Source organism: Candoia aspera, chromosome 4 (assembly GCF_035149785.1).
Source record: "Candoia aspera isolate rCanAsp1 chromosome 4, rCanAsp1.hap2, whole genome shotgun sequence".
Taxonomy (NCBI): Eukaryota; Metazoa; Chordata; class Lepidosauria; order Squamata; family Boidae; genus Candoia; species Candoia aspera.
The window spans coordinates 77,927,655-77,953,762 of NC_086156.1; the positions used below are offsets into that span (position 1 = coordinate 77,927,655).

General features: G+C 41.3%; 1 protein-coding gene across 1 annotated transcript in view; it reads right to left on the reverse strand.

Annotated features, from left to right (window-relative positions):
• TNS4 (tensin 4) overlaps positions 1 to 21,935 on the reverse strand; it is a 32,632-nt gene extending 10,697 nt beyond the window's left edge. Inside the window, exons 1-6 of the mRNA XM_063300690.1 lie at positions 21,832 to 21,935; positions 13,630 to 14,216; positions 6,960 to 7,380; positions 4,680 to 5,086; positions 2,889 to 2,975; positions 528 to 635 (exon numbers count right to left, since the gene is read on the reverse strand). Of these exons, the coding sequence (XP_063156760.1) occupies positions 528 to 635; positions 2,889 to 2,975; positions 4,680 to 5,086; positions 6,960 to 7,380; positions 13,630 to 14,101 (1,495 nt within the window). The 5' untranslated portion in view covers positions 14,102 to 14,216; positions 21,832 to 21,935. The remainder of the gene's footprint in view (positions 1 to 527; positions 636 to 2,888; positions 2,976 to 4,679; positions 5,087 to 6,959; positions 7,381 to 13,629; positions 14,217 to 21,831) is intronic.
• Positions 21,936 to 26,108: the final 4,173 nt, after the last annotated feature.

Genomic DNA, 26,108 nt, shown 5'->3' on the forward strand with positions numbered 1-26,108 from the left:
CAGCTGGGAACGTGCAGTGAGAAATGTGTTGAATGATTAACCACAGCCATGAGCTTGGAGCTTTTGGCCTTGCAGGGGATGCAGTGTATCGCCTCTCTGCATTAGCTGCAGTTGCATCATCAATCTTTAGGAGAAGCCACATGCTGCCTCTCTGCAAGAGTCACTAACCTCGCTTGCTTTCCAACTCTGCAACTGTCAGCATCTGGGGAGTCTGCTATCTTTCCCTTCCTTCTTAGGTCTCATCAATATTGAGACTGGAAACATGCAGGTAGGGGCTTATATTTAATTATATAAAGGACTCCTAAGTGGGGATGCTGCATAGTTTGGCACCACAGCAGCTCTTCTCAATGCGGTGCCCTCCAGATATCTTGGGGCTGTAACTTCCAGACTTCCCAGTCTATTGGCCCTCCACTTGGGAATTCTAGCATTTATAGTGCAATACATCTGGAAAGCATCAGGTAGGGAAGGCTGCTGTAGAATCTCTCTAGTATTGCCCTTTTGCAGTTCACAGCAGGAATTCTCAGTACCTGTTTTGCTGCTGAAGACTTTCAGGGCTAAGCCAAACGAGCCAGGATAAGATGTGCTGTCCCTCATAACAAATGTACCTGGCAGTTCATCTGTTAGCAGCTGGATAGCTGTTAAAAACACACACCCAGGGAACAAAGGGTCATCATATCAAAGAATCATGAGAGATTAATAATCATTTGTATCTTTTGCAAAACAATTTCTGTTTTCAAAGCAGTCCGCATACATTTCTTAGCTGGCACCCTTACAGTAACCCTATAGGTAAACCAATATTGTGATCATCCCCTATGTTGCAGAGAAGAATAATGGCTGGCCTAAGGCCATTTGGCCAAGTTACACAGAAGCCAGACTGGAATCAGGAGCTTCTTGATTTATAGATCAGTCTCTTTGCTGTGCATTACTCGATATAAGACTAGAAAGGTTCTCCTATAATTTGAAAGAATTGAGCAGCTTGAACAGGAAGGTCCTAGGGAGAAAACACTGCCTGCTCCTGAACAATACTGCATGCCTTTATCTATTTTTCTTTCATCAGTTTGCAAGCTCTCCCTTTCAGAGACCCAGAGGGACAAAACCAGCTTTCCTTTCCCAGGTATAGTCTGGTACTACTGATTTTGTATATGGGGTCCATCTCACAAAAGAGAACTGTGGGAATTATATGAAAGAACAAATGAAATGTCTTGCTCTTCAGGAATATGTGTAACAAAAGCTTGAACAATAGCATATACTATCTACATAGGCAGCATCTCTTAAAATCCCAGGGCAGGGGGGGATTGGATATCAGTCTTTATCAAGGGGATTTTGCTTTACAAATAAGCAAGGAAAGGACAAATGGTGTAATTATTTTGAGCAGTGGTATCAACTTAATTTGAACGTGGCAATGTATATAAGGTGGAAGCCTGCATCATACTAAAGAAATAAGTAGATCCAAAGTTTGGAGTTCAAAACATATGGAGGTAGCTGAGTAGGTAGATAAATAGATAGTAAATTGAGGCAGGGGGATTTTCTGGGAAAAGTAACTGAGAGACACATGTTTTGTCCCATCTAATAATTCCACCATTCTTTTCATACTCCAAACATTTGTTTGCATTTCTAGAAGCTGGATTCTCAAGGGGGGAGGGAAGGGAAAGGATTAAACCCTTTCATCACTTCATTCTGCAAGTTGACTCTTCTCCAAAATGGATATATCAGTATAAATCTGGTACATTTTCCTCTCTATGTCTAAATGGCATTGATCCAGTTCTTTTTTTTTTACAGATTTTATTTTAATAGATAAGTTAAAAATCCACACTGAATTTTGTTAACAACTTATATGGAGCATTTGTGTACAATTTCCCTAATATATATAGTTGTTAGTGCAAATGCCTCAAGAAATCTTTTTAAACACATTTTTTTCTGAAATTATTTTTGCCCCCCTCACTTTTCCCTTTCCCTACTCCCATTTTCTGAGCCAAATAAAGAAAACGGCTAGGCGAAAGTACAAAAACAGAGGGGAAAAAAGGCACAGTGAAACCCATTTCTACTTGTTTTCCTCTGTGCAAGAACAACTTCTGCTTCCACTTTCTATATCAGAGGCAAGCTTGGAAGTCTATCTTTCTTGTCACCACCTAGTGCTAGACTAGATGGATGTGTTCCTAGAAGGAAGGTAAAGGTCTGGTTTGGATACAGCAACAGAATGGAGTTCTGGGTTATATGAAGAAGGCAAGAGGAGACTATTGGATTTGAGGATGATCTAAGTCAGTGTTTCTCAACCTTGACAGCTTGAATAGGTATAGACTTCAACTCCCAGAATTCCCCAGCCAGCATGCTGGCTGGGGAATTCTGGGAGTTGAAGTCCACACATCGTCAAGCTGCCAAGGTTGAGAAACACTGCTCTAAGTGCTCTCCAAGGATCCTTTGGGCCATCCCAGTAAGGTTTATCATTTAACCAAAAACAAAAAAAAAAGGAAGGCATGGTCATCCCTTCTTTGGTTTTTGTTTTCCCAAGAATACGTTTACTAGGATATCAGACCCCTCTAGCACTGCTTAGCCCAATACTGTAAAGTGAAGCATCAACTGGAGCTGCCAGCAACTTCTTTTTCCTGAAATGGATCTTGGAAGTAAGTATTTCTAGCCTGCTTTCCAAGGGAAAAAAATGTTAAAAAGCTGGACACCATCATGAGCCCCCTAGACGCTCTGGGTTGGGTTCAAAATCAAAACTAATAAAACTCCTTCCTCAGAGATGGGAAGAATATTAGACATAGGCTAATGCTAGTTCATTCATGTAACAATTAATCATCTTTCTCTCTGTGTCTGAATCAGGTCACATTCTTAGGCTGTTAGCTTTCTTGCCTTTCCTTATTGTTGTTGGCTGCACCTGAGATTACCTTGGTCCCTTGTGATGCTGGGTTTGAACCAATATTTAGAGGTGTCCATCACAAACTTCATAGTTGTCTGAGCTTCTCTGGAATACCCTGCATGAAAAAAGTCACTCATATAACTAAGTTCAAAAAGTTAAGAAAAAGGTGGCTAGAAGAATCAGAATGACTTTTGTTTTCATTGTAGAGATTTTTTTTTAATCTTAGAAAAGAATCTGGATATGAAGGGGGATTATAAAATGACAACAAATGAAGGAAAGGTGGAGAGGAGAAAGAAGTTATGTACTGTGTAAATATTGAAATGGATGGACAACACTGAGATAATGGGCCAGATCCAAACTCCTTCTGGTTGAGCCTCGGTTCACTGAAAGCCAGAAAACAAGTCAGTAATGACTAATTTGAAATTCCTTTAATATTCCTTTGCAACTGAGGCAAGGGCATCAGGGGAGGGGTTCAAAAACATCAAGATGGTTCCATGAGTTTGTAATCAAAGCCATAACCTATTTTTTCCACACATTGCACATAACATTGCTTCAATCACCTACTTGTAGCTTTCATTTTGACTTTTTTTGACACCCTTGTGGATGCCCAGAGGGTAGCCATTGTCATACTGGGCCTTCATAAGGCTAGAAAAGTTTGTTTTTTCATGGTGACATAGATAGTTTTAAAAGAGATCAACATTTAAAGGAGATTGCTTAGTTACGATAGTTAAAAAACACAACCTTCATATTCAGGGACTTTATCTTAATGAATCCCAAACTGTATCTCCTCAAATCCTATGCCAAAATTTTAAGTCAGTTTTGCTGTTTTAGACCCAGTCCCTGGATTTTGTACTGCCCTCTTTTCCCTCAAAAGTAAATTCTGTTTAATTAGATTAGCTAGCAAAAACCCAACATTACATGTCAAGATTTAATATTAACAGAGTGACTAAATTTTCCTAGAACATCTGGCCATCTGGTTGCTGTTAAGCCACAGTATGCCATTCTAGATGAATTATTGATTGGATGTCCCTGATCAGCCACCTTGTTTTCCTGATAGCCCTACTTTCTGGAAGGAGGATGCACGCTTATCTTGCAAGTCTGCAACCGCCCCTTCCTCCTTGGTTGAGGTGACATTTTTCAGATGGTAGCAGAGAGAAGCGTGTATGAGAATGAGAAAGCAAGGGAAGTCCAGTTCTGATACTGGTGTTCCCCACTGGCTTCCCTCTCAAGCTGGTTCTCAGCTGGAAGACAGAAGGAAAAAGGGTGCACTGAAAGGAATTTACTTTTGACTTGATCTGTACTTTTTCCTCACTCAGTTTCTTGAAATACTTTCAAAAGGCCCACAGGGGAAAAAGAGGGAGGGTGAATTAACAAGTAGGGAATCTGTGGTCAATTTAGGAAATTTTACCAGGCTGATTGTACAGATGCTTTGCTTGGATAATATACAGATTGGCCCTATTCCCTGATTTTTGTATGAACAGGCACCCTGCCATTTTTAGTTTGGATGACTTCCCCTACTTCCCACAGTAGGGAACTTTTATTTCACCCATCCCCTAGATTGGTACTTTTTAGATGTGTGGATCTCAGCTTCCAGAATTCTCACTGACATCCATGTTGGCTGGAGAAGGAGTTGCAATCCAGATTGTGTGAACCATGCATCTGAAATGTACACAATCTGGGGAAGGCTGCTTTATTCTGAAGAGTTGTAATCCCCCTCTCCCCAATTTTTAAAGTAAAAAAATCATTTGCAGCCCAGTTGGAAATAAAGTAACTGAGAAACGAAGATGTGGCTTCTAACTGTGTGGGTGGAATGACTTACCATCCAGAGATGAAGTGGAGAAACTTGAGCTTTCAGAATAGGAGTTGCTGAAACCATTAACTCCTGAAAAAGTGCTGGAATTGGCCTGAGGCATCTTATGCTTGAAGGAACTGGAGCAACCCCTGGAAAATTGAGTAGCCATCTCACTGTCTTCGAGGTGGCCATTGATGAGCAGTATAGGGATTGGGAGTAGGGAATTTGTAACAGGTGAAGAGGAGTAGCTGTGAGTTGGTCCCTTCTGGTTTGGCTGAGTTAGAGGAAAATTCTCCTTCTGGGAGCATGCGGCTCTGGGGTAGGAAGAACCTGTGCTGTGGGGTCCTGTCAGGGATTCAACAGAGGAGGGGCTTCCCATTGACCTGGTGGGAGGTGTGTCAGGCTCATTGTTGGACAATGATTGGATGCTGCTGCTGCAAAAGAGAAACCAAATACAGAAGTGAGAAGGAACACTAGACTTGCACTGCTATTAGTTTTAAATATCCATATAACAGCAGATGATGCGTGCTAGATGTACAAGATTTTAGAGCTCTCTGTTGGTGTCCAGTTTTGCTAGGCATTTTTAAATGAATAATTGAAACTCACCCAGATATCTCCCCAAGTGACCAGCTGATTAGTGTTTTTTTTTTCAAAATACCCATCTTTTTAAAACTCTAAATTGAAACAAGAGGAGGCAGATGATATTTCTTTGGGGAGGGCACATTTTGATGATACTCTTCAACTAACTGATTGAGTGTCATCAAGAAAATATGTACTCTGTTTTGTATCATCCCAGAATGCAAGACATCAAATAATGGTCTTAAGTTACAGGAAGGCAGATTCCACTTGAACATGAGGGAAAAAAAACCTGAGCAGTAAGAGAGTTTGGCTGTGGAGCTGATTTCCTAGAGAGGTGGTAGGCTCCTCAGCAGTGGATGTGCACACTAGACCTACAGGGAATGCTTTTATTTGAATTCCTGCATTGAATCCAATGTGGAAAGTCAAATCCATGTTCTTGATTTGCTTCCTGGGACCTTTCCTAAAGGCTCTGCTTTTATGGATACTATAGACTTCTGTGAAGACCAACAAACAACTTGGTGCAGGAAGCAAAAAATGTGCTCAATGGCAAGTTGTGCAGATGAGTCTCTAGAGCACTCTCTTGCTCTGGGTATAAGAAAACACTCCTAAAGGCAGATGAACCAACCTGATTTAGCCAATGACATAGAATGTGGAAGTGATCAAGGCTTCACCACATCTTTCTATCCCATAGTCAACGCGGTTGACTCATGGCCATCAACCTTCTGGAAGGAGAAGGCACTTGAACAGAATTAATGGAATGAATGGAACTGAATAGGACCCAGTGGCTTATATGGCCCATTCCAGCTCTAAGATCCTTCTGCTGTATTCAGGCAGCAGGTATTTCGTGCACTGGCAGTGCACTTTGCTTAGGTATCTATTGTTTTGGCTCCTGGCATTTCCCAACTTTCATTTTATAACAATGATGCTTAGTTATTTTGACATGGTGAGGGATGCAGAGGAGTTAAATGTTTTGGCTCTACCCAAGGACAGATTAGAGCAGCTGCCCAGAAATACGCCTTCCCTTACCAGGGACAAGGTAACATACCCCAAACAAGTTGGTGGGTAAAACCTACTTCCTCCTGTCATTCCCCAGCCCCATTTTCTCCAACCACCATCTTTAAATGGGCATAACTGCTGCTGGGTTAGAGGCAGTGGGACCAGGCCAAGGTGACTTTTTGGGGGGGTGCTCTGCCCTGGTTGAATTTTTCCTCACTGCCATCTTCTCCTGCCATGTTGTTAGGTATTTCTTCCTGTGCTCAGTTTCTCTTCCTCCTTTCATCCTTCCTGCCTGACAGCCTTAGTCTTCTTGTGAGCTAGCACTGCAAAGCAGCTCAGGCAATGGTGCTTAGCTACAGAGAAATGTGAAGTAATCACACAGAGTAACTCCTTTCATGGAGCTCTCATTCCAAAGTGGCAGCTGGATGCCTGGGATCCTACTGTTGACCTGTTTCAAAACTTGTCTCTTGAAGCTGTGTCACTGGATTTAAAGTACATATCTTTTCTTTTGATAAGTAGACTTCTTTCCCCCCAAAGCACCTTCCTTTTTTTGTAGAAAGATTGACTGTCAGCATCTCCTTCCCCCTAAGGTTTTTTTTTAAAATTAATAATGCATGGAAAAAATGGATTTTGCCCCACCCCACCCGGGTAATGCCTCTACCTTATACATGGATGATGTTTTTTTGGATTTGTTTGCTTTAACACTTAGTATGCAGTCTTCCTTGCATTTACCTTCCAAGAATGTAACTGGTATCTGACCCAGGACTTGTTGAAAGCACTGATGCCTCACTGCACCGCTGGGCCATCCTCCTGAGCTGTGACAACTTGAATATATTCTCAGCACCTGGGGAGGAAGCTAAGGAAGAACTTGAGCCAAAGGATGCAAAGTTCTTCTGATCTTGTTGTGGAATGGAGATACTCTCTGACACTTGGATGCAAGCTGGTGACTGTCTTCCTGTGGGGGAGAAACGCTGTGGGCTTCCAGAAAGGTGACCAACAGTATCACAATTATATCCAAGGTTGCCTCCATGTGGAAATGAACGACCACGGTTTAGGGAAGACACAGAAAATGGAGTGCTGGAAGGACTTCTTGAGCTCTGCCAAGACTCTTGATACTTGGTTTTGCCTGGTGACATTTCAATATATTTTATGTCTGGTAAAAACAACAATAGAAAATAAGACAAACCTCAAGAGTAAGACCAACTACAATTCAAGACTGCTTACCCTTTAGGTTCCAATAACCCTGAATTATTTGTATGCTGCTGCATAGACACAATGTAGCTCCTCTACTGCATTTGCAAAGCAACAGCAGCAAATTTTAAATACTTTTAACTACTTATACTTAATGTGTGTCAATATAGTGTATATACTTCCTAATCAGTAGCACATGGGCAGGGGGTGGGGGAACAATCAAAATCAGCAAGATGACAAATGGAATATCATGATGGCAGCCTTTTGAACATGTGCCATTCATGTGAAGGATACAAGGGTGATAAGAGATTCTACTTGTGGAAATGATAAAAAATCCTGTGTGAAAAACAACTGGAAGATACATTAATCTTCCAACGTAATGAAAAGAAAATACACATAAGGAAAGATGATGTGGATGCTCCTTAGAAAAGAATGGAAAGAATTATGTTACAGAGCAACACAGAAGTATATGGAACTACATTAATAAGGCAGATGAAAAAGGATGCTTGGTGGAATGAAGTGAACGAGGCTGTAGGTGAGGAAAAAATGTTTCTCAGAGAATGATTGCTGCAAAAAACAAGAATGAGGGGAAGATGACAAAGAGTAAAAGATAGTTGCAAAGAATGAAATCAAAGAAAACAAGATGGGTCAAGGCTAGAAGAGGTAGAGAAAGCACAGGGCAACTGTGATGGAAATAAAAAATAATTTTGAAAGTGGGGGAAGAGGGCTACACAAGAAGCCTGAAGCAGAGTAAATCAAATTAAAAATAAAAGTGATGAAATAATTTGGAATGAAACTGAAATAAGGGGATGGGTATTTAGAAATGTCTATGGGGATGGTAGTGATATGTCAAATAGTGGAATTGAAATGAATGCTAGAAACATTAGAAAAAAAGTAAGATACTAGGAGGCAGGAGTATTAGGGATGTTTGCCACCATGAGTTGACCATGTATATATGTATATACAGTATGTATGTATATATGTATGTATGTTTGTGTATACTGTATATGTGTGTGTGTGCGTGTGTGTTTGTGTATGTGTATGTATATATATGTGTGTGTGTATAATGTGTGTGTGTGTGTGTATAAATAAATAAATGGCAGGATAAATCTAATAAATAAATGTTCTGCATTTCAACTATCATCATCCTGTGTCATTGACCATACTGGCTGGGACTGGAGGGGGCAGGGGGAATAGTTTCAAAGCAATTGGAGGATAACAGGTTGCCTACTGAAGGTAGACCAAGAAAGAGGGAAGTTATAACCTTACAGAGATTTCTGAATTACACACATCATCATTGACACTTGGTCAGACTGGCAGAGGTTAATGGTTCAGCTGCATCTAGAGGGTTGTGGTTTCATCACTGCTGGTACATAGATCAGCATTCCATAATTTAGCACCTTCCAAACATGTTGGAAATTTGGCTAGGAATTCTGGCAGTTGTAATTGTACCATATTATCATCATCACTAGTACTTCTACTATTATTATTATTTCAAGTTACTGTATATCCTGCCTTTTCCCCAAAGAAGAGTCATTAGTGGAGGGCATAAAGCTGGTAAATGCAGATACATCAATAGTCTGATTCAATGTGAGGCAATCTTATATGCTCATGATTGGTCATTCATTCCTGCACAAGAATGCCCGGAACTAAAGGGCAGACTATCTAGGTCAATGAACGCAGTTTCCATGCACTTCTTTTTTCAAGGTAATGCACAGATAATCTTCTAGCCAGATCTGCAAGTCAAAGAGCCCTGCCAACAAAACATGTTTTGTAGAGTCATCCAAGCAAGCATCATGTCAATGAGTCCATTACTTGTTGGCACCTGTATAAAAGGGTGGGGATGCAAGCTTCAGTTTTTCTCCTTTCCTGCCTGTTCTGACAGCAAATGAAAAACATCTGGTTACTCCCAAGGAACAGATCAGATGCAAGTAAAAGGAGATTGCACAAGGCCGTCTCTCTGTGCTGTTTTGACTCCAACAAGCAATGATCTCATGCTGACCTTTACCAATATGTATTACACACACAGTAAATATGCATTCAATTTCTTTTTCTAACATGGACCATACATTTCAAAGCAGCAAGGTGGGTTTATATTACTTCTGGTGCTGCTAACACTTTCCCCTACATTTGGTTTTAGAAGAAGACAACAGTGGTTCAAAAAGAACTAACATTTGTTTGCAAAATCATTCAAAGAAGCTTTTTGATTTAAATTTCACATTGCAAGACATCGCCTTCTAGAGACAAATTGCATTTTAAAATTTACATTATACTAGATATATGTAACATGTATATTAGACAATTTTACATGACTATGATTTTAAAGGAGGAATAGAGAAAAATGAGAGGCATATAACTGTTTCCCTGTGGGTTGCTCTTCTGTTCAAAATGCCCCCAAGTAGGCTTTACACATCTTGTCTAGAAAGAGACATTACTTAATTTTTTTTCAAATTACAAATGACCTGTAATTCAGTTAGAACACATGAACATGCCATCCCTTTTCTTTCCTTCCTTACTTAGCACCCATGCTTAAAGAAGAATCATAGCTCAGTGGTAAATTGCATATTTTACATGCAAAAGATCAAGGTTAATCCCTAGCAACTGCAGACTGGTGTGGCAAATATTGCTGCCTGAAACCTGGTCAACTGCAATTACTCTATATAAATACTGACCTAGAAGGACCAATAATTCAGTTAGATATAAGGCAGCTTTGAAACATATGAATTTCAAGAGCCTGCAAAGATGTTTATCAGTTAAAGTTGATCTGTTTCATACCTTAGCCAGGATTCTCAAGAACAGAGTCCTATGTTGAAAATATTAATGTGTTTCATCTCTTATGAATAGTATGTATATATATTGCCTGAAACACCTATAAAGAAGTGGCCATCAGTGTGTGTGATCCTTTCTTGGTGTTCATGGCATACATTTGTAGTGCAGGCCAACTTAGCAGTTTATAAGAAGTGCACACCCTTAGCAAATGATGCCATCCACAGGCATCCTGCATTCCAAAAGCCATGCCAAAGTACAAACTTTAACATGGCATTATAAGGCATGCTTATCTTCCTGCCTTGCCTTAAGGGTTTAGTATGGTTTGGCTACTGGTAGGGATCAATAGGCTGAAAAAATTGGCCTGGTCTATACAACTGGAATGAGAATTGTAGCCATCTGCAGCCAGAGGGTAATTGGAAACCAATTTTGCTGAGCGAAAGCAGATGAGGAAACTACAGTTATTGAGGATCTGATTGCTCCATATGACAGTGACTTTTTAGGTATGTGCGACAATAGTTTCCTATACTGGCCAAACCAAAGAACTGTAGCATTTTGCCACTTGATAAAGGGAAGACTATCCTGCATTGGACTCTCCTGCTTAAACAATACAGCTTGGCCCTCTACAACAAAGATGCTTTTAATTCCAAGTCCTCCAAACCATTTCAGGGAAATGGATAGAAACAATGATCAAGCAGATGCTTTTCACACATATTGGAGGACTTCTGGCTGTGAACGATGGCAGTTGTTTAATACACTCAGAGGGTGCTAAATTGGAAGGCTGATCAAGGAAGAGAAGCTTCTTATATGAGAAGCCCTTGCATTAGGGATCTTTTAAGGAATAAGTAGACTAAAAGGGGCACTGGGAAAACAAATGCATCAAGAGATAGTTGACTTTCTCCTGCATACTAGAACCTGGAGGTTCATTCATGGATATAATTAGTATCCATTTGGGGACAGGCAAAAATGAAGTTTTGCTTCACTTAGCACAAAATGAATGTATTTCCTATCCTAGTATGGGATATTTGCTGTTATTAAGATTAGACCCAATCTGGTGCTAGAGAGCACCAGATTGGGTCTAATATTGGATTACAACTCTCATAATTTCAAAGCAATATAGCCTACAGGATGCTGAATGTTACAATGCAGGACATTTGGAGGATACTGTACTACATTGGGGAAGGCTGCATCTGGATTAAAAAAAAAAGGTTATGAGTATCAACAGCTATTGGTCACAAACAGTAAGCAGTAACTATCTTACTAAGAGTATGTGATATGTGCTTGGGCTTGAGTTGTATTGTCTACACATCCTGCTCATGGCTTCTTGGGGGTATTTGGTGTGCCATTACTGGCAACTGGATGTTGGGCCACTCTAGTAGATGGACCTTTTGTCTGATCTTGGATAAATTCTTCAGTGTTACTGCGATCTACAACAATGGCAGAATTTAGCTGAACATTAACTCTTATTTAGTGTAATTCCACTGAAATCAACAGGACTTATTTGTGAAAGCCAACTCATTGTTTTCAGTTAGCTTACTCTGAGGATGACCAAACTTGGATGAAATTCTAATGGTTCAATCATGAACCATAGAATATGTGACACTTTCTGGATCTCTGTTTTTCTGGAGCATTATGAAGCCCATTCTAGAATAATAAGAGGAAATCTGCTCATGTGGGCTGAAACATTTATTAGCTAAATTCTTTTTTTAAAAGATAAAGTAATGGAATATCTGTATCTGCAAACCCAGAAACCTTGTGTGGAGTGGAGTTTCCTAACCTATGGGATTAGTCCATTTCAAATATATGTGTCAGTAAGTGCATGCGCTCACAGGTGGTGGAGGTGGTTAAGAGTTAATTCTTTGCTGGCATTGGCAATTGCCACTTTGAACACTCAGTGAGACATCACTGGGGTTTTAGAATGAGTAAGAAGATTGGTCTGAACAAGCACTTAGGACCAGCCAAGCCCACAGGGGAAGATACAAAGAAACTGGCAGATCTAATCCATTGGCATTAAAACAAATCAATCTAGTGTCTAAGATCGAACAATTATGACAGCAAACCAAATGAGGATGCACCACAGATCTAGCTCTCAGAAACATCAGATGCAATGCAGGGTTTGGATGGTACCACCTGGTGAAGATTTGCAGATTTGCTTGAGTTACTTTTGTGAGAAAGTCACAATATTAGTGACATACTGGCCCTGTTTGCTCAAATACTCAACTGGGTCATGTGGAAGGGGTGTGTGTGTGTGTGATTGTGTCATGTGAACTCTCTAACCTGCACAAAAGGCCTGCTTAGCCAACCTAGAGGGGATTAAATTTAGCCCCAAGAAGCCCTGGGTTTGTTTGGGTTTTAACTAACTCCCCAGTAAATCAACTCCTCCCTTGTTGAGCCAAGTCCTTTACTGGGATTAAGCTGACCTTCCTTACTCCCAAGACAGAGATAACATCCCAGAAAGAGACTCTTGTCTTTGTCTCCTTAGTAGATTTCACCCCCTGCCATCAGGAACATCTGCAGGGAAAGTAAAAGTCAAGATGGTGGCTGTGACCGCAAGATTGAAGCCCTGAGCTTTTTTACATGCTTTGCAGGCATGAGACCCATAAAGAGGGTTGGGGCTTGGATCACATGGTTGTTGCTAGCATTTTAAAATGTTGACCCACCTGTGGGTGCCCCTGCTGCCTTCCTATGGCCACTTGGGAGAGTGAAAAGGGAAGAAGGGAAACCCTTCCCCAAGTCTGTCCAGAGTAATTGTGGCAACCCTAAAAATGCCACTGCAGATCTCCTCCACTTTCATGGGGAAATAATTAAAAATGCAGGAAGTAGGTGGGGAATTGATAGCCACCTAGACTTCTTTGTGGCAGCTGATGGACTAAAGGATTGCCAGCACATGACTGACCAGCCATCCCGTGTCTTGTCGAATGACTGGAGGAAAGGTAGCAAAGTTTAGGTCCTTAAACAGTCTTCGGTAGAAATATGGCTTTTACTATATGATTGCCAGGCCTAAGCTGAAGAATTCAATGGGTTCTCAAAGCAACCAAGTTTCAATGTGTAAACCACCACCCCCATTGTCCATAGTTTTCCTTTTCAGACAAAATCCATTAAGAAGGAAGAGGCAAATCTGCTTTGATGTCTTTTGATTAGCAGCATCTAAGAGCCCCTGCCTGAGATCATCCTTTGATGCAGGATCATTTGCACATACATTTTTCTTTTTTTAAGTGTGAGAAGTGGCAAATTCATTGCAGTTTTTCTGAGAGGCTTCCAGCTTCCTCCCCTCTCCTGAAACTGGTCTTGTTCATTTAAGTTTTCAGGGCTTAAGAAAAAGGGGAGGCTCTTTCTGAATTCTCTGCACTCAGTTTCAACACTCTAGGTCTAAAATCTCCAGACGGTGGGAAAAAGAATTACCTTTGGAGTGATCCCCTGTGTCTTGAGGGATTTCATACCTTACCTGATGAATCTAGTTCATGCTTTGCTACCACCCTGGTGTTGTTTTGTGGAACAGCTTGGAGGGGACTCTCTGCTTGGGCTGGCTGTTGGAGTGGCTTGAAAGTTGGGTCAATTTCCAAGATCAAGCGGTTCAAATTCTCAATAGATATATCCAATGTAGGAGAGACTGGATAGCTGTCCTCACTTGGCACCATTGGTTCCTTCTGCTGACATTTGTCCTCACAATGTTGAGAGGACACAGGTGTGATGATTACAGTAGATTTAACAGATTTCTTAGGCGGTGAACATCCTTGGGTTTCAGCCAACAAGTTCTCCCTGTCCCAGCCTTCCACTGTATAATAAAAACACTGCATTGGCAATGTGTGACAGGATAAACCATCATTTGGGTGCTGTAAACAGGCATGTTCCTCCTTGGGTGAAACGCACACTGTCTGCCCAACCCGTACAATGTGGTTTGGGATGACCTTTGACATCCTGCAGCTATTAAGTCTTCCTGTCTTTATGTTATGTTAGACTCCAATTCGCTAATACGTGTAAACTTTGGTTGGGTCCTTAGTCATTTATGGAGAAGTCTCATGTGCACAGGACCTTAAAAAAAAGAAAGAAATGCACTTTAGTCTCAGAGAACAGGGGAGGGGGAAAGAAAAATATTGTGTTCACAGACAATAAATCTAAGGATTGGAACCATTTGCACCAATGAATTTCCTGCTAAAATGGATTTGGAGGGTTACTTTTAATCAGTGCTGCAGTACAGAAAAAAAAAGTGTTAAATTTCTCTCTCCCCCTCCCCATACAGTTTTGGGAATTTTCATATTCCATTACATGCCTGCTACTTGGATTTTTAAAATCTGCATGTTACATGCAAAAACTAATTTAATGTCTAGTTCTGCCCTTTGTGCAGAGATTTAAAGAGAGGATCTCTCACTGTTGTTATATTAAGCAGGGGGATGCTCAGAACAGAAGTTATATAGAACAGAAGGGGAAGTCAGCAAAGAGGAAAATTCACATATCCAGAGGGACGGAGGGAGGGAGGAAGCAAACTCTCTAACAGTTTTGAGATGACTGTCAGGACTCTGTCATCCATACCAGGGTTGTGGTGGTGAGGTTCTTGCTCAAGGGGCTATCTATAGACTTAGTCTGTTCCAACTGTTCCCATATTCTATCTTTAGCCAAGCTGGTAGAAAGGGAAGTGGTATTGTAGTTGCAGGATTTCTTAGGTGAAATTTCTGTCTTGATGTTTTCCAGTCTGGTTTCAGGTCCAGACTTGGCACAGAGATGGTCTGTAAACTGAGACTCAACCCAGGCAATACTGTTTGTAGATGATGCAACTGTCTAGTTGAGTGGTACCCTGCTGGTCCCAGAGGGGTCTGTACGTGCCTGAAAGGACCAGGTTTGCCGTTTTGAGGGTGTTCCTAGATCCATCATTGTCACTAGAGGCCCAGGTTTGGCTGATTTACTACCTGTCCCGACCTTATCTGGACAGAGGCAGACTCACAACAGTTATTCATGCTCTGGTAACTTCCCTCTTGGATTATTGCAACGTGCTGTATGTGGGGCTGCTTTTGAAAATAATCTGTTAGTTCAGAATACAGCAGCTCACTGGGATTGGCTGCTGTGAACATATTATGCTAGTTTGTCACCTCCTACACTGGCTGCTAGTTCATTTCCAGACCCAATTCAGAGTGCTGGCTGTGACCTTTAAAGCCACAAACAGCTTAGGACCAGGATACCTGAAGAATGCCTTCTCCTGTATGTTCCTACCTGGACCTTAAGATCATCTAATGAGGCCCTCCTCCAGGTCCCCTCACCAAAGGAGGTGAGGTGGGCCTTTAAAGCGGAGAGAGCTTTTTCAGTGGTGGCAACCTATTTATGGAATTCCCTCCCCAGACAGGCTGAACTGCAACCCACACTAGCATCATTTAAGCATGAGGTGAAGAGCTTCCTGTTATCCCAAGCCTTTAAAGTGACTTTTAATTGTATTTTAATTGCATTTTAATTCAATTAGATTTTGTTGTTTTAGATGTTGAATGACTGTCTTGCAACTGTCCTGTGAGCTCAGTTTTGGATATCTTCTGAGTCACCGAATATCTTCAGCAGGAAAGGACTGACATAGGAAAATTTGTAGCTGAAACTGAACTCAGATAAGACAAAATTGTGATTGGGAACTGGATGCCATCTGGAAGATAAACCTGTTCAGTATGGGGTTGCAATTCCCTTTATGGAACAGGCTTGCTGGCCAGAGAACCTCCTGGATCCAGAGCTTATAGAGGGCAGTCACATAATTTCAGTGGCAAGATGCCTTTTACCAGCTTTCAGATGTACCTGAAAGAGAGAGACTGGCTCTAGGAACCCATGCACTGCTATTTGTAGAACAGGACTATGGCAATGCGCTCTTCCTAGGGTGGCACTTGAATATACTCTGGCAGTTGCAGCTGGCCTAGAGCACTGCATTACATGTGATAAATGGTGCTTCTTTGGGGTCCTACATTACCCCTGTATTGAAATGGCTTCATTCATAATTAGTTGCCTTCCAGTCCAATTCAGGGTGCTCACAATGCTGTATAAAGCATTATATGGCTTAGGCCCAAGTTATTTAGGGGACTGCCTGCTCCCCTACAGTCCACTCCCTGCTGTTAAGTGAGGCATCTCATTGCTTGCAGATTCTGCCATGGATACATTGATCATCAGTGATAAATTTTACTTTATTCATATCATGGCCAATATCATGGAACAAACTGCTGTTGGAATTCAACATTATGGTCATGGACTAAAAGTATACACATAAGAGAAGTTACAGAGTTTAGGAAGAAATAAAAAAGGAAATTCTCAACAAATTACACAGAATAAGATAAATGCTCAAAACATATTTACTTGGGCTTTTAAATGCTGCTGTTCAATGTTTTATATCTGTCATGTTTTACATCTTGTTTTATATTTGTTTTATTGCATCTGTGTAAGCTCCTGAGAGAGTGGGTGGCATAGAAATAAGGAAGCAAGTAGCTGTTTTGCTTTATAATGGAACACAAAATTTCTTACTCAATATATCATTTTATTTCACAGGGGAATTGTCTGTAGTCAACAGCTGTATCTCGAAGACATTCAGTAACATCGGTTATCAAAACCCATGGAAATCCAGAAAAGCAAGGGGTAGGCACCAGAGGAATTAAGGCAGTCTTTGATATAGATATCAAAGTGTAAACTCTAAACCATCAGAGTTTGTATAATAGTCATGTAAGCAAAAAGTCAGTAAGGAAAGCTTATAAAATAATACACACAGAAGGAAAGAACAATTTTTAGCAGTGAAGCAGCAGCACAGGAAAAAAAAGACAGTTGAGTCAATACACAAATACAGAAGCACAGCTGGTCACAACAGCCACGATGAATTTCCATAGTATGTATTATTTCTTAGAATGCATTGCATTCTTGATCTTTCTCATATCTTCTTTATAACTTTATAGAAATTTACTGAAGATATTTTAGGTTTTTTATCAGCTACCTAAGCATGTCCTTCAGAAGCAGACAAATTGGTGGCAGACTGGGTATAGTTCTGGCACGGTGGAGAGGCTCCTGGTAGACACGTTATGACTAGCGTAGTTGACTAACTGCTTTGAAGGCTGATGGGAGAGGCAAATGTAAAGTCTTGAGAAATGGCCAGAACATGATGCCCCAGGAATTATATAACAATTGGCCATGAACAAACAAGTCCTTTTTGTTCTCTGTCTCTCAAAAGCTAGTGTGTACATTGCCTTTCTAGGGCCTTCCATAAGCTGCATGACCTTTTACACGTGTAGCGCTAAACAGGCAAGAGTATGAGGCGGTGGTGGGGAGATGGCCAAACTTTTAAACTTGATCCATTCCAATCTATTCCTTCTTGCCCCCCTCCCACCGCCCCCTCAACAATTGATCATCTGCTTTATGTACAAAGTTGCATGCAATAGCTTGCTACAGACTACAGTGTCTGAGAATTTTGATCAGATACTGGCAATGGAATAGAGGTGGCAGTATTTAACTGTCCTTGGCTGTTCTTGAAAAAGCTAAGCAGGGCTGGATGTGGTTTGTATTTAGACGGGAGATCATCCCAAGGCTCTAGGCTAGACTGGGAAATAAAAAATATCCCAGAAGAAGACTGAATGGGAGCCAAAAAAGCTACAGTATATTGATCTGTCTAGGGGTTCAAGCTTGATTTCAGAGGGAGACTACATTTATTAGGCGACACGTTATAAATTCCAGGTTAATCGTTTTTGATGTACAAGAATCAAGAGGAATGGCCTCAAATTTTTATTACTTGGAAAACTCTTGTATTTTTTTTTTCAGTGTAAATAAAGCTGAAGGAAGACAATGCTTATTCAGTGGAGGGGAAAGAATAATATTGGTGGGAAATGGCTGTTTTGCAACTTCACAAAATTGTGGAATGTTACACTTGGAAGAAAGCTTGGAGGAATCTCGTCCAGCCCCATGCCAAACGCACAATGAAACACCCTGAGCTGGCTATGCAGCCTCACTAAAATACTTCTAACAAAGGAAGTCACCATTTTTCTGAACAGTGTGGATAATTCTTGTCCTTGGGATATATCTCCTAATATTTGCTCTGACCAAAATCTGCTCTGGAGAAGGAGCAGTGCAGGGAAAAGATTAATTGTAGGCTTAACTCATGTTGGGAATACAGAGTTTGTTTCTGAGGTTTTTATAAGTAGATAAGAGAGCACAGTTAATTAGGCATTCACACCACCTAGGTCATGGCTGCTGAGGAACAGAAGGCCTCACAACCTTTGACATCTATCTTTCCCTGTTCCTCATGGGACCCCATAAGACTCAGTCTGGGGTAGTGGTTATGGTGTTGGACTGGCACCAGGAAGAATGTGGCTGTCCAGTTAATAACAAAGCAAATATATTGTACCAAATGACCAAGCATCCCAGAAGATCCCTAACAAGAGCTGCACTGATGAACACTTAAATGTGTGAATATGTACACGATTTTTTAAAAAAATAGCATGGAGGAAATTCATTTTTGAGATTCTGGTCTAACCTTTGCTCGTGCTAAAGGTGTACTCAATACTGGTTTTCTGACTAAGAACCCCTGAAATTGTGAGAATAACTTCTGATTTAAGCACTATTAAAGGAGACAAGCCCTATCTGCAGGTTAACAGTCTAGACTTAGAAGGCACAGAAAAAAGAAGAGGAAAGGGAAAACTAATTTGGGGATTATGAGAGTTATAATTCAACAAGATTGGAGAAAACTGTTGTCAGCTAGACCCTCTGTTGTGAGTTATGTATTCCATGCTCAATGCCTTTGCTAGCCTTCATCAGTCTGGTGTCCTCCCAATACTCTGACATTATAGTTCCTAGAATTCATAGCCATATTGACTGGGAATTCTGGGACAGAATGTGCATTTATGTATCATGCACCTAAACTCCTCGGCAGATTGGAGAGATTGCGTCCAGGTCAAAAGCAACAGGGCAAACTCCCTGTCATCTTTCAACCATACATAGTTCAGATGTTAGGGCAAATGATTAGCTACACGCAATTAAGTAAGCCTTTCTACCTTTTGCTAGTGGTGCAATCTTGAGGACACGCACTTGGAAATGAAATTATTACAGGAAGAGTAAAATAATAGGAAGCTTGCTCTCTTAATCCATTTTTGCCACCCAGTTTTCAATATTCATGATATTCTCTTTAGACATTCTGGAGAGAGGCCAAATTCTGATCACATCTGAGGTGAGTGTACTTGCCCTGTCTCCCACGTGTAGTAGGCAAGAGCAGCTGGAAAGACAGCAGCAAGGACTTTTTTCTAGTCAAGGATTTACCAGGTCTTCACTCTTTTGGAGAGGCTCCACAGGAAGCGGAATATTTCTACCCTAGACACATATTCTTTCCTGGGCCATGGTGGGAATGTGGGGGGTCAGTTTCTATAATGCCAGCAAGGAACCCAAATGGCACAGATATCTTCACAATCTCCACAATTGTCTAGTAAAATAGAACAATATTATCTCTATATCGCAATGGGGGGTGGGGGCTGAGTTGGGAGAACAGACTTTTCCTGCAGCTCAGAGGGATCAGGGTTGAAGTGCAGTTGAACTAGAAACCCCCTGTTCACATTCTTACCTATTACCTTAAACCTGTAATGTTTGACTATCTGGCTTTTAGTGGTTCATGCGAAGAAAGTGGAGTAATTGCTTCTTTTTTCAGGTGGGGTTATGGTGATATTTATTGTGAGGCTTCTGATGACATGTTCTTAATTTAATTGCACAATAGAACCCACTAGGTAGGCACACATAGGCAGACAGTGTATCTGTCTTTTGTACATTTCATGCAGATTCCCAGATCTAGGGTTTTTTTTTTCATATTCATAGCAGGCTGAGGTCCAGCAAATGGTACTTCCTCTAAGTGAAAGAGGAAGCCAAAGAAATAATATAATGATAATTTGATACACTGTTACATCACCCAAATTATCCCGCTGAGGCAATAACCTCCTTCTTTATAATGGCAGGGCCACCTTACAAATCAACCCAGGTCAACCTCTTTTTATGTGCAGCCATACACTTACACAAACACACACATACACATCAATATTCTTTGAATTCCCAAGTATGTGAAGGTCTAAGGCTCATCATGATTAGACTATGTCCTTTATAACATAGGTAGTTATTATTTCTATCAAAACATAAACAAGTTTTGGTAGCTGTGGTAACCAACATTCTTCAATTTCACTGCCACGCCTCTCCAGCAAGATGAGCCACAAAGGCTCATGGTGATTAAAGAATGTTTCACTGCAATCCAGCTTCCCTTTCATGCTATTCTGAGAAATGGATCTGTGCAACTCTGCAGCTCCAGTTTCAAGAGGAAAAGAGAAAGACGGAACTACCAATACAATCTTCCCAAAATGGTCCCTCCAGATGAGCTTCACTTCCCAGCATCCCCTGGCCAGTATGCTAATATACTGTATTTGAAGAACTACCAGGTTTGAATAGGTTGCACTAGAATCAGAACTGAACAAATGTTCTCCTCAACTGAATTCTGGGTTAAATAGGGATAAGTACACACATGGATAGACTTTGTTCAGTATCATCCAAAGTTTGTATGAATTCTGCCCTCCAGCTAACTAGTCTTCTGCTGTTGATGCATGATAGCTGATAAGGGAAAAGAAAGGGGAAGATATAATTCACCTGCGTGACCATTTGATGATTGGTACCAATTCACTAATGGCTTTGCAGAGCATCATTTTACCACTGTTTTTAACTGATCTTTTAACTGGTGCTAAAATAAAGTTGTGATTAAAGAAAAAATCATACACCACTTTAATAAAAGGTGTGATCACATTCTAATAGCACAATGCTTTAAAACAAAACAAAACAAAAGACGAAGTCCAATTTCTATCTTTGCCATTTTAGTAAGGTGGTCAATGACTATATGGTAAGACAAAGGGGGCAAGTGATGTCATCTAAGACCTGATGTCATCATGCAAAAGGTACAAATTATGTAATTTGTATCAGTTGCTAGGACTGACAATATACAGCATCACTAAGGAATATAGGCTTTATAATGCTACAGTGGTGGTTGGATGTCGCTACAAATTGCTAGGGCAGAAATGCTCAATGTCTGATGCTAAAGCACCCCACATAGCTAGAGACAGAACTGGCATCAGGACTTCACTTGTCCAGTGATTAGTAGGATTCCTCTTTGCGCATTTAACATACAAATTGAAACTGGCTTAACTTTCTTCTGAACATCAATCAGTATTATCCAGGTGTTTCACAAGTACTATCCAGAAACAAAGTACTTCTCTGTCCCCAGGCCAAGGGCACCCACATATTCAGGAAAAATCTGGATCTAGCAAATGTAAAAGCAATGTTTACATAATGCTTTTGTATAAGGCACATACAGTGCAGAATCTGAGTGTTCTTCAAGGAAAAACATTCAGCTGAGGTTTATTTTAGTATGCTTTTTAAGACCTCTGAACTCAAACCATCCCCCACAAAGATGATTTTCGATAATTTCCCCCACCAAACACCAAAAGCAAACACTTTAAATAAGGGATATCACAGATTGCAATTCAGTTAACCTGCGTTTTATATCATTACCAGAGAGAAATGGTACACATTTGGTTAAATGCAAAAGTGAGATGTGACAAGCCACGGTGAAGAATAGGAGAAAGCAGATTGCAAGCAGAAAGAAAAAGAAAGAAAAAAGTATTTTCTCCATTACCTAAACTCAGTGGCAGGTCTTTTCTCTGATGCACTCAGCCTCCAAAGTGTGGCAAAAAGAAAGTGTGAACAAATCTCAGTGCCTCAAGGGTGCTATTCCTTTAATGGTAGCCCTGTCCCGCCTATGCCAGGTGAACTCATGGCAACCACACCTGGATTTTGTTGGGTGTGTCTCTCGGCTTATATCCAGGGGTGATGGAAAAGATGAAAATGTGGAGTGTGGAGCTGGCTATTAGCCAGGCAGACTCTGTCCTTCACAGCTCATATCTTAAGCAGGCAGGAAAACATACATCTGTGTCACACAAAGAAGAAATTAACAAAGAGAAATATATCAGTAAATGTGAACAGTTAAAAGAGGAGTGAGAATCTTATCTGGATTTCAAATGAAGGAAGAAGGAAAGAAAACAATTTTTTCCTCAGTTCCCTGACAGGAATAAACTTCCCCTTAGCATGCACAGAGAGCTCTTTGTTTATTATAACACACTTATGATGAATCCACGCGACGGGGTGAGCTCCCGTTGCTAGTCCCAGCTCCTGGTCACCTAGCAGTTCGAAAGCATGCAAATGTGAGTAGATCAATAGGTACCGCTTCGGCGGGAAGGTAACGGCGTTCCGTGTCGTCATGCCGGCCACATGACCATGGAAGTGTCTACGGACAAACGCCGGCTCTTCGGCTTAGAAACGGAGATGAGCACCGCCCCCTAGAGTCGGACACGACTGGACTTTACGTCGAGGGAAACCTTTACCTTTACCTATGATGTACTTGGAATTTCTAGAAGACTGAATGCTGTAATAAAGCAGTGTGTTACCTTTTATTTATCACACACACACAATACGTATGTGTGTGTGTATACATGCACATACAAATAGGATTTGCAGTATATATCATTCTTCTGCACAATGTGCACAGAACTGAAGCCAGCACAGCAATAGAACAATACAACATGAATATAGTCACAACTAGAAAAATAAAATCATACACTAGAACATTCATAACACCAGAAAATTATACTGAAAACCAATATTGTGTTTACTACCTGCCCAAAGTCCACTAAAAAGAGGGCTATTCTGACTTCAGTGCTATAAGACGCAGCCTGTAACAGAAAAGTCCTTATCTTGAATTCCTACCTACCTAACTTATCTGGCTGATGGGACATATAGCACAGGTGCAAATTATAGTCAGCACTGTAAATGCCAGTTAGATCCATGTCCCTTCTGGCTGGTGAAAGCAGTTCGGGAGGTGACATGTGGCTGGGTCCAAGCGATGGTAAATACATCCTTGAGAGAGGGGGTGTTTCCAGCAGCCTTTAAGGAAGCGCTGGTGTGCCCCCTCCTCAAGAAACCCACACTGGACCCTACTATACTGGACAATTTTTGCCCAGTCTCCCACCTCCCCTTTTTGGGGAAGGTGGTTGAGAAAGTGGTGGAAGAGGATCCTGGAGGAAGCGGATTATCTGGACCCCTTTCAGTCAGGTTTCAGGCCAGGATATGGGACAGAAACTGCATTGGTCGCACTTATGGATGATCTCTGGAGGGAGCGGGATGGAGGCAGTGCATCCATCCTCGCTCTTCTTGACCTCTCAGCAGCTTTCAATACCATCAACCATGGTATCCTTCTGGACTGACTTAGGGAGTTGGGGGTGGGCAGCGTGGTTCTGCGCTGGCTCACCTCCTTCCTCCAGGGTTGTTCCCAGTCAGTGTTGATAGGGAGTGAGAAATCCAGCCCACAGCCCCTACTCTGTGGGGTGCCGCAGGGCTTGGTATTCTCTCTGCTCCTTTTTAACATCTACATGAAACTGCTGGGCGAGATCATCCATCACTACGGGATGAGGTATCATCAATATACTGATGATACTCAATTATACATCTCCATCCTGGGTGAAATAAGTGATGCCGTGACCACCCTTTCCGAGTGCCTGGGGGCTGTGGGGGTTTGGATGGGGGACAACAGGTTGTGGCTAAACCCAGGGAAGATGCAGTGGCTGTGGATTAATGGCTCCTTGATTTCTGGGAAATTATCATCTTTAGTTCTGGATGGGGTCGCACTGCCCCAGACAGACCCAGTGCTTAACTTGGGGGTCCTCTTGGACTCACAACTCCTGCTCAAAGAGCAGGTGGTAGTCGTGGCTAGGATGGCCTTTGTGCAACTTCGTATTGTGCACCAGTTACACCCCTTCCTGGAGCAAGAGGCCCTTCGAACAGTCACTCATGCCCTGGTCATCTCCCATATAGACTACCGCAATGCCCTCTACATGGGGCTACCCTTGAAGAGAATCTGGAAGCTACAGCTAGTGCAAAATGCAGCCGCGCAGGCGATCTTATGTGACTCAAGATCAACACATATTGCTCCTTTGCTCTGCGAGCTGCACTGGGTGCTGGTCTGATTCTGGGTCCAATTCAAGGTGTTGGTTATCACCTTTAAAGCCCTACATGGCATGGGGCCAGGTTACCTGAGGGACCGTCTCATCCCCATGACATCATCCCATCCCACCTGATCATGCAGAGAGGGCATGTTACGGATCCTGTCTGCAAGAAAATTCCATCTGGTGGGGTCCAGGAGGCAGGCCTTCTCTGCAACAGCTCCCGCCCTTTGGAATATCCTTCTCCCAGGGTGAGGTTGGCCCCCTCCCTCCAGAACTTCAGAAAACAATTAAAGACCTGGTTTTGTCACCATGCTTGGGGCGAGAGGGAGAATAGTCACTTCTGGGGATAGCTAATTCCTTAGAGTGGCCCTGTTCGGCTTGCAGGTTATAGAGAACCTTTAGCCATCAGATTCCCACCATATTTATATTTTATTATGTATTATATTTATTCTATAGTTTTATATGGTTTTTATCTATGTTTTATTGTAAACCACCCAGAGTCCCTTCTCCGGGGAGATGGGCGATGATAAATTTGATAGATAGATAGATAGATAGATAGATAGATAACATGGTAGTGCATTTTATACTAATTCTGAATAATTAGAGCTCCATATGGAGTTCATTACAGTAATCTAGATGGTACATGATTACAGCATGACTTGCTATGATCAGAGCTTTGTTCCTCAGGAAGGATATTGCTGGCATACCAGCTAAAGCTGGGCAAATCCTCCCCGCCCCCAACATCTGGCCTTCAAAGAGCCATCCCAGATTTAATAGGACCATTCCCTCACCCCAGGCTATATATCTGGTTCTTCAGTGTGATTGTTATTCCATCCAGATAAGGTTGTATTCACATCATAGTTTAGCCTGTCTGCTGATCAATAGGACCTCTATCTTGTCTGAATTCAGTTGCAATTTATTTTTGCTCAGGTTTATTTTAACACTGCATCTGGCAGTGGTTCAGTATCCATTCAAGAGATACTGAACCAATGCTGGATGCAATGTTAAAACGCCATAATGATATCACTAATACCATATCATTATGGCATACTAATACAACTAATGCCATAATGATATGACTCAACCCCAAAATTGTGGATGTGCTTCTCCATTGTGTCTATGTAGAGGGGAGAACATAAAACTCAGATGAACCCACATGGGCTAGAAGAGATGGAGCTGAGTAATATATATCCAGCAATCCTATTCTGGAAACATTCTCTGAAATATGACTGCAACCACCATCAACTGTTGCCTCCATCTAAGTTAAGCATCCTAGATCAGTATCTGGTTGATGTTATAAATGCAATTGAGAGGCATCTGTCTAATTTTCAAGGTAGATCATCTGCAAAGAAAGCCAAAACTGACTGATAATCAATTTAGACTGATAAGGATTCATGTAATCAGCTTCATCCAATACAACTGGAGTGATGCCACCCTCATTCAAGAACCTAACTCAAGAAAAGGGAATTGGAAGCCACACTGAGTATTCATTTGAATAGAAAGGAGGGCCATAAACAAATAAGCAAATAAGTGGTTCAGTAATTGTCTAGTCATCAGGAGACAGTGAAAGGTTTTAAAATAAAGAATGTATAGCTGCTTCCTCTAGTGGAAGTGAAATATAATCCTCCTTCAAAGAATGGATTATAATCTCTGCAATTTAATCAACCAATTTGCCTCTGGCACCTTTTATAAACTAAGATAATTACAGGCCTAAAAGCATGTGACTGAACAAATAGAAACACATCCATTAAAATTGGATGGATGCCAGCCTCAATATTCTCAACAGAACTGACTCCTAATGTGGAGTCCATCTTGGAATAGATGTGAGCAATCTGATGAGCAAAATTTATTTCTGTATTACTTATGGGCTCCTTCTCAATATATGACTCCAGAGCAGCTGCCCACAACCCTGGAC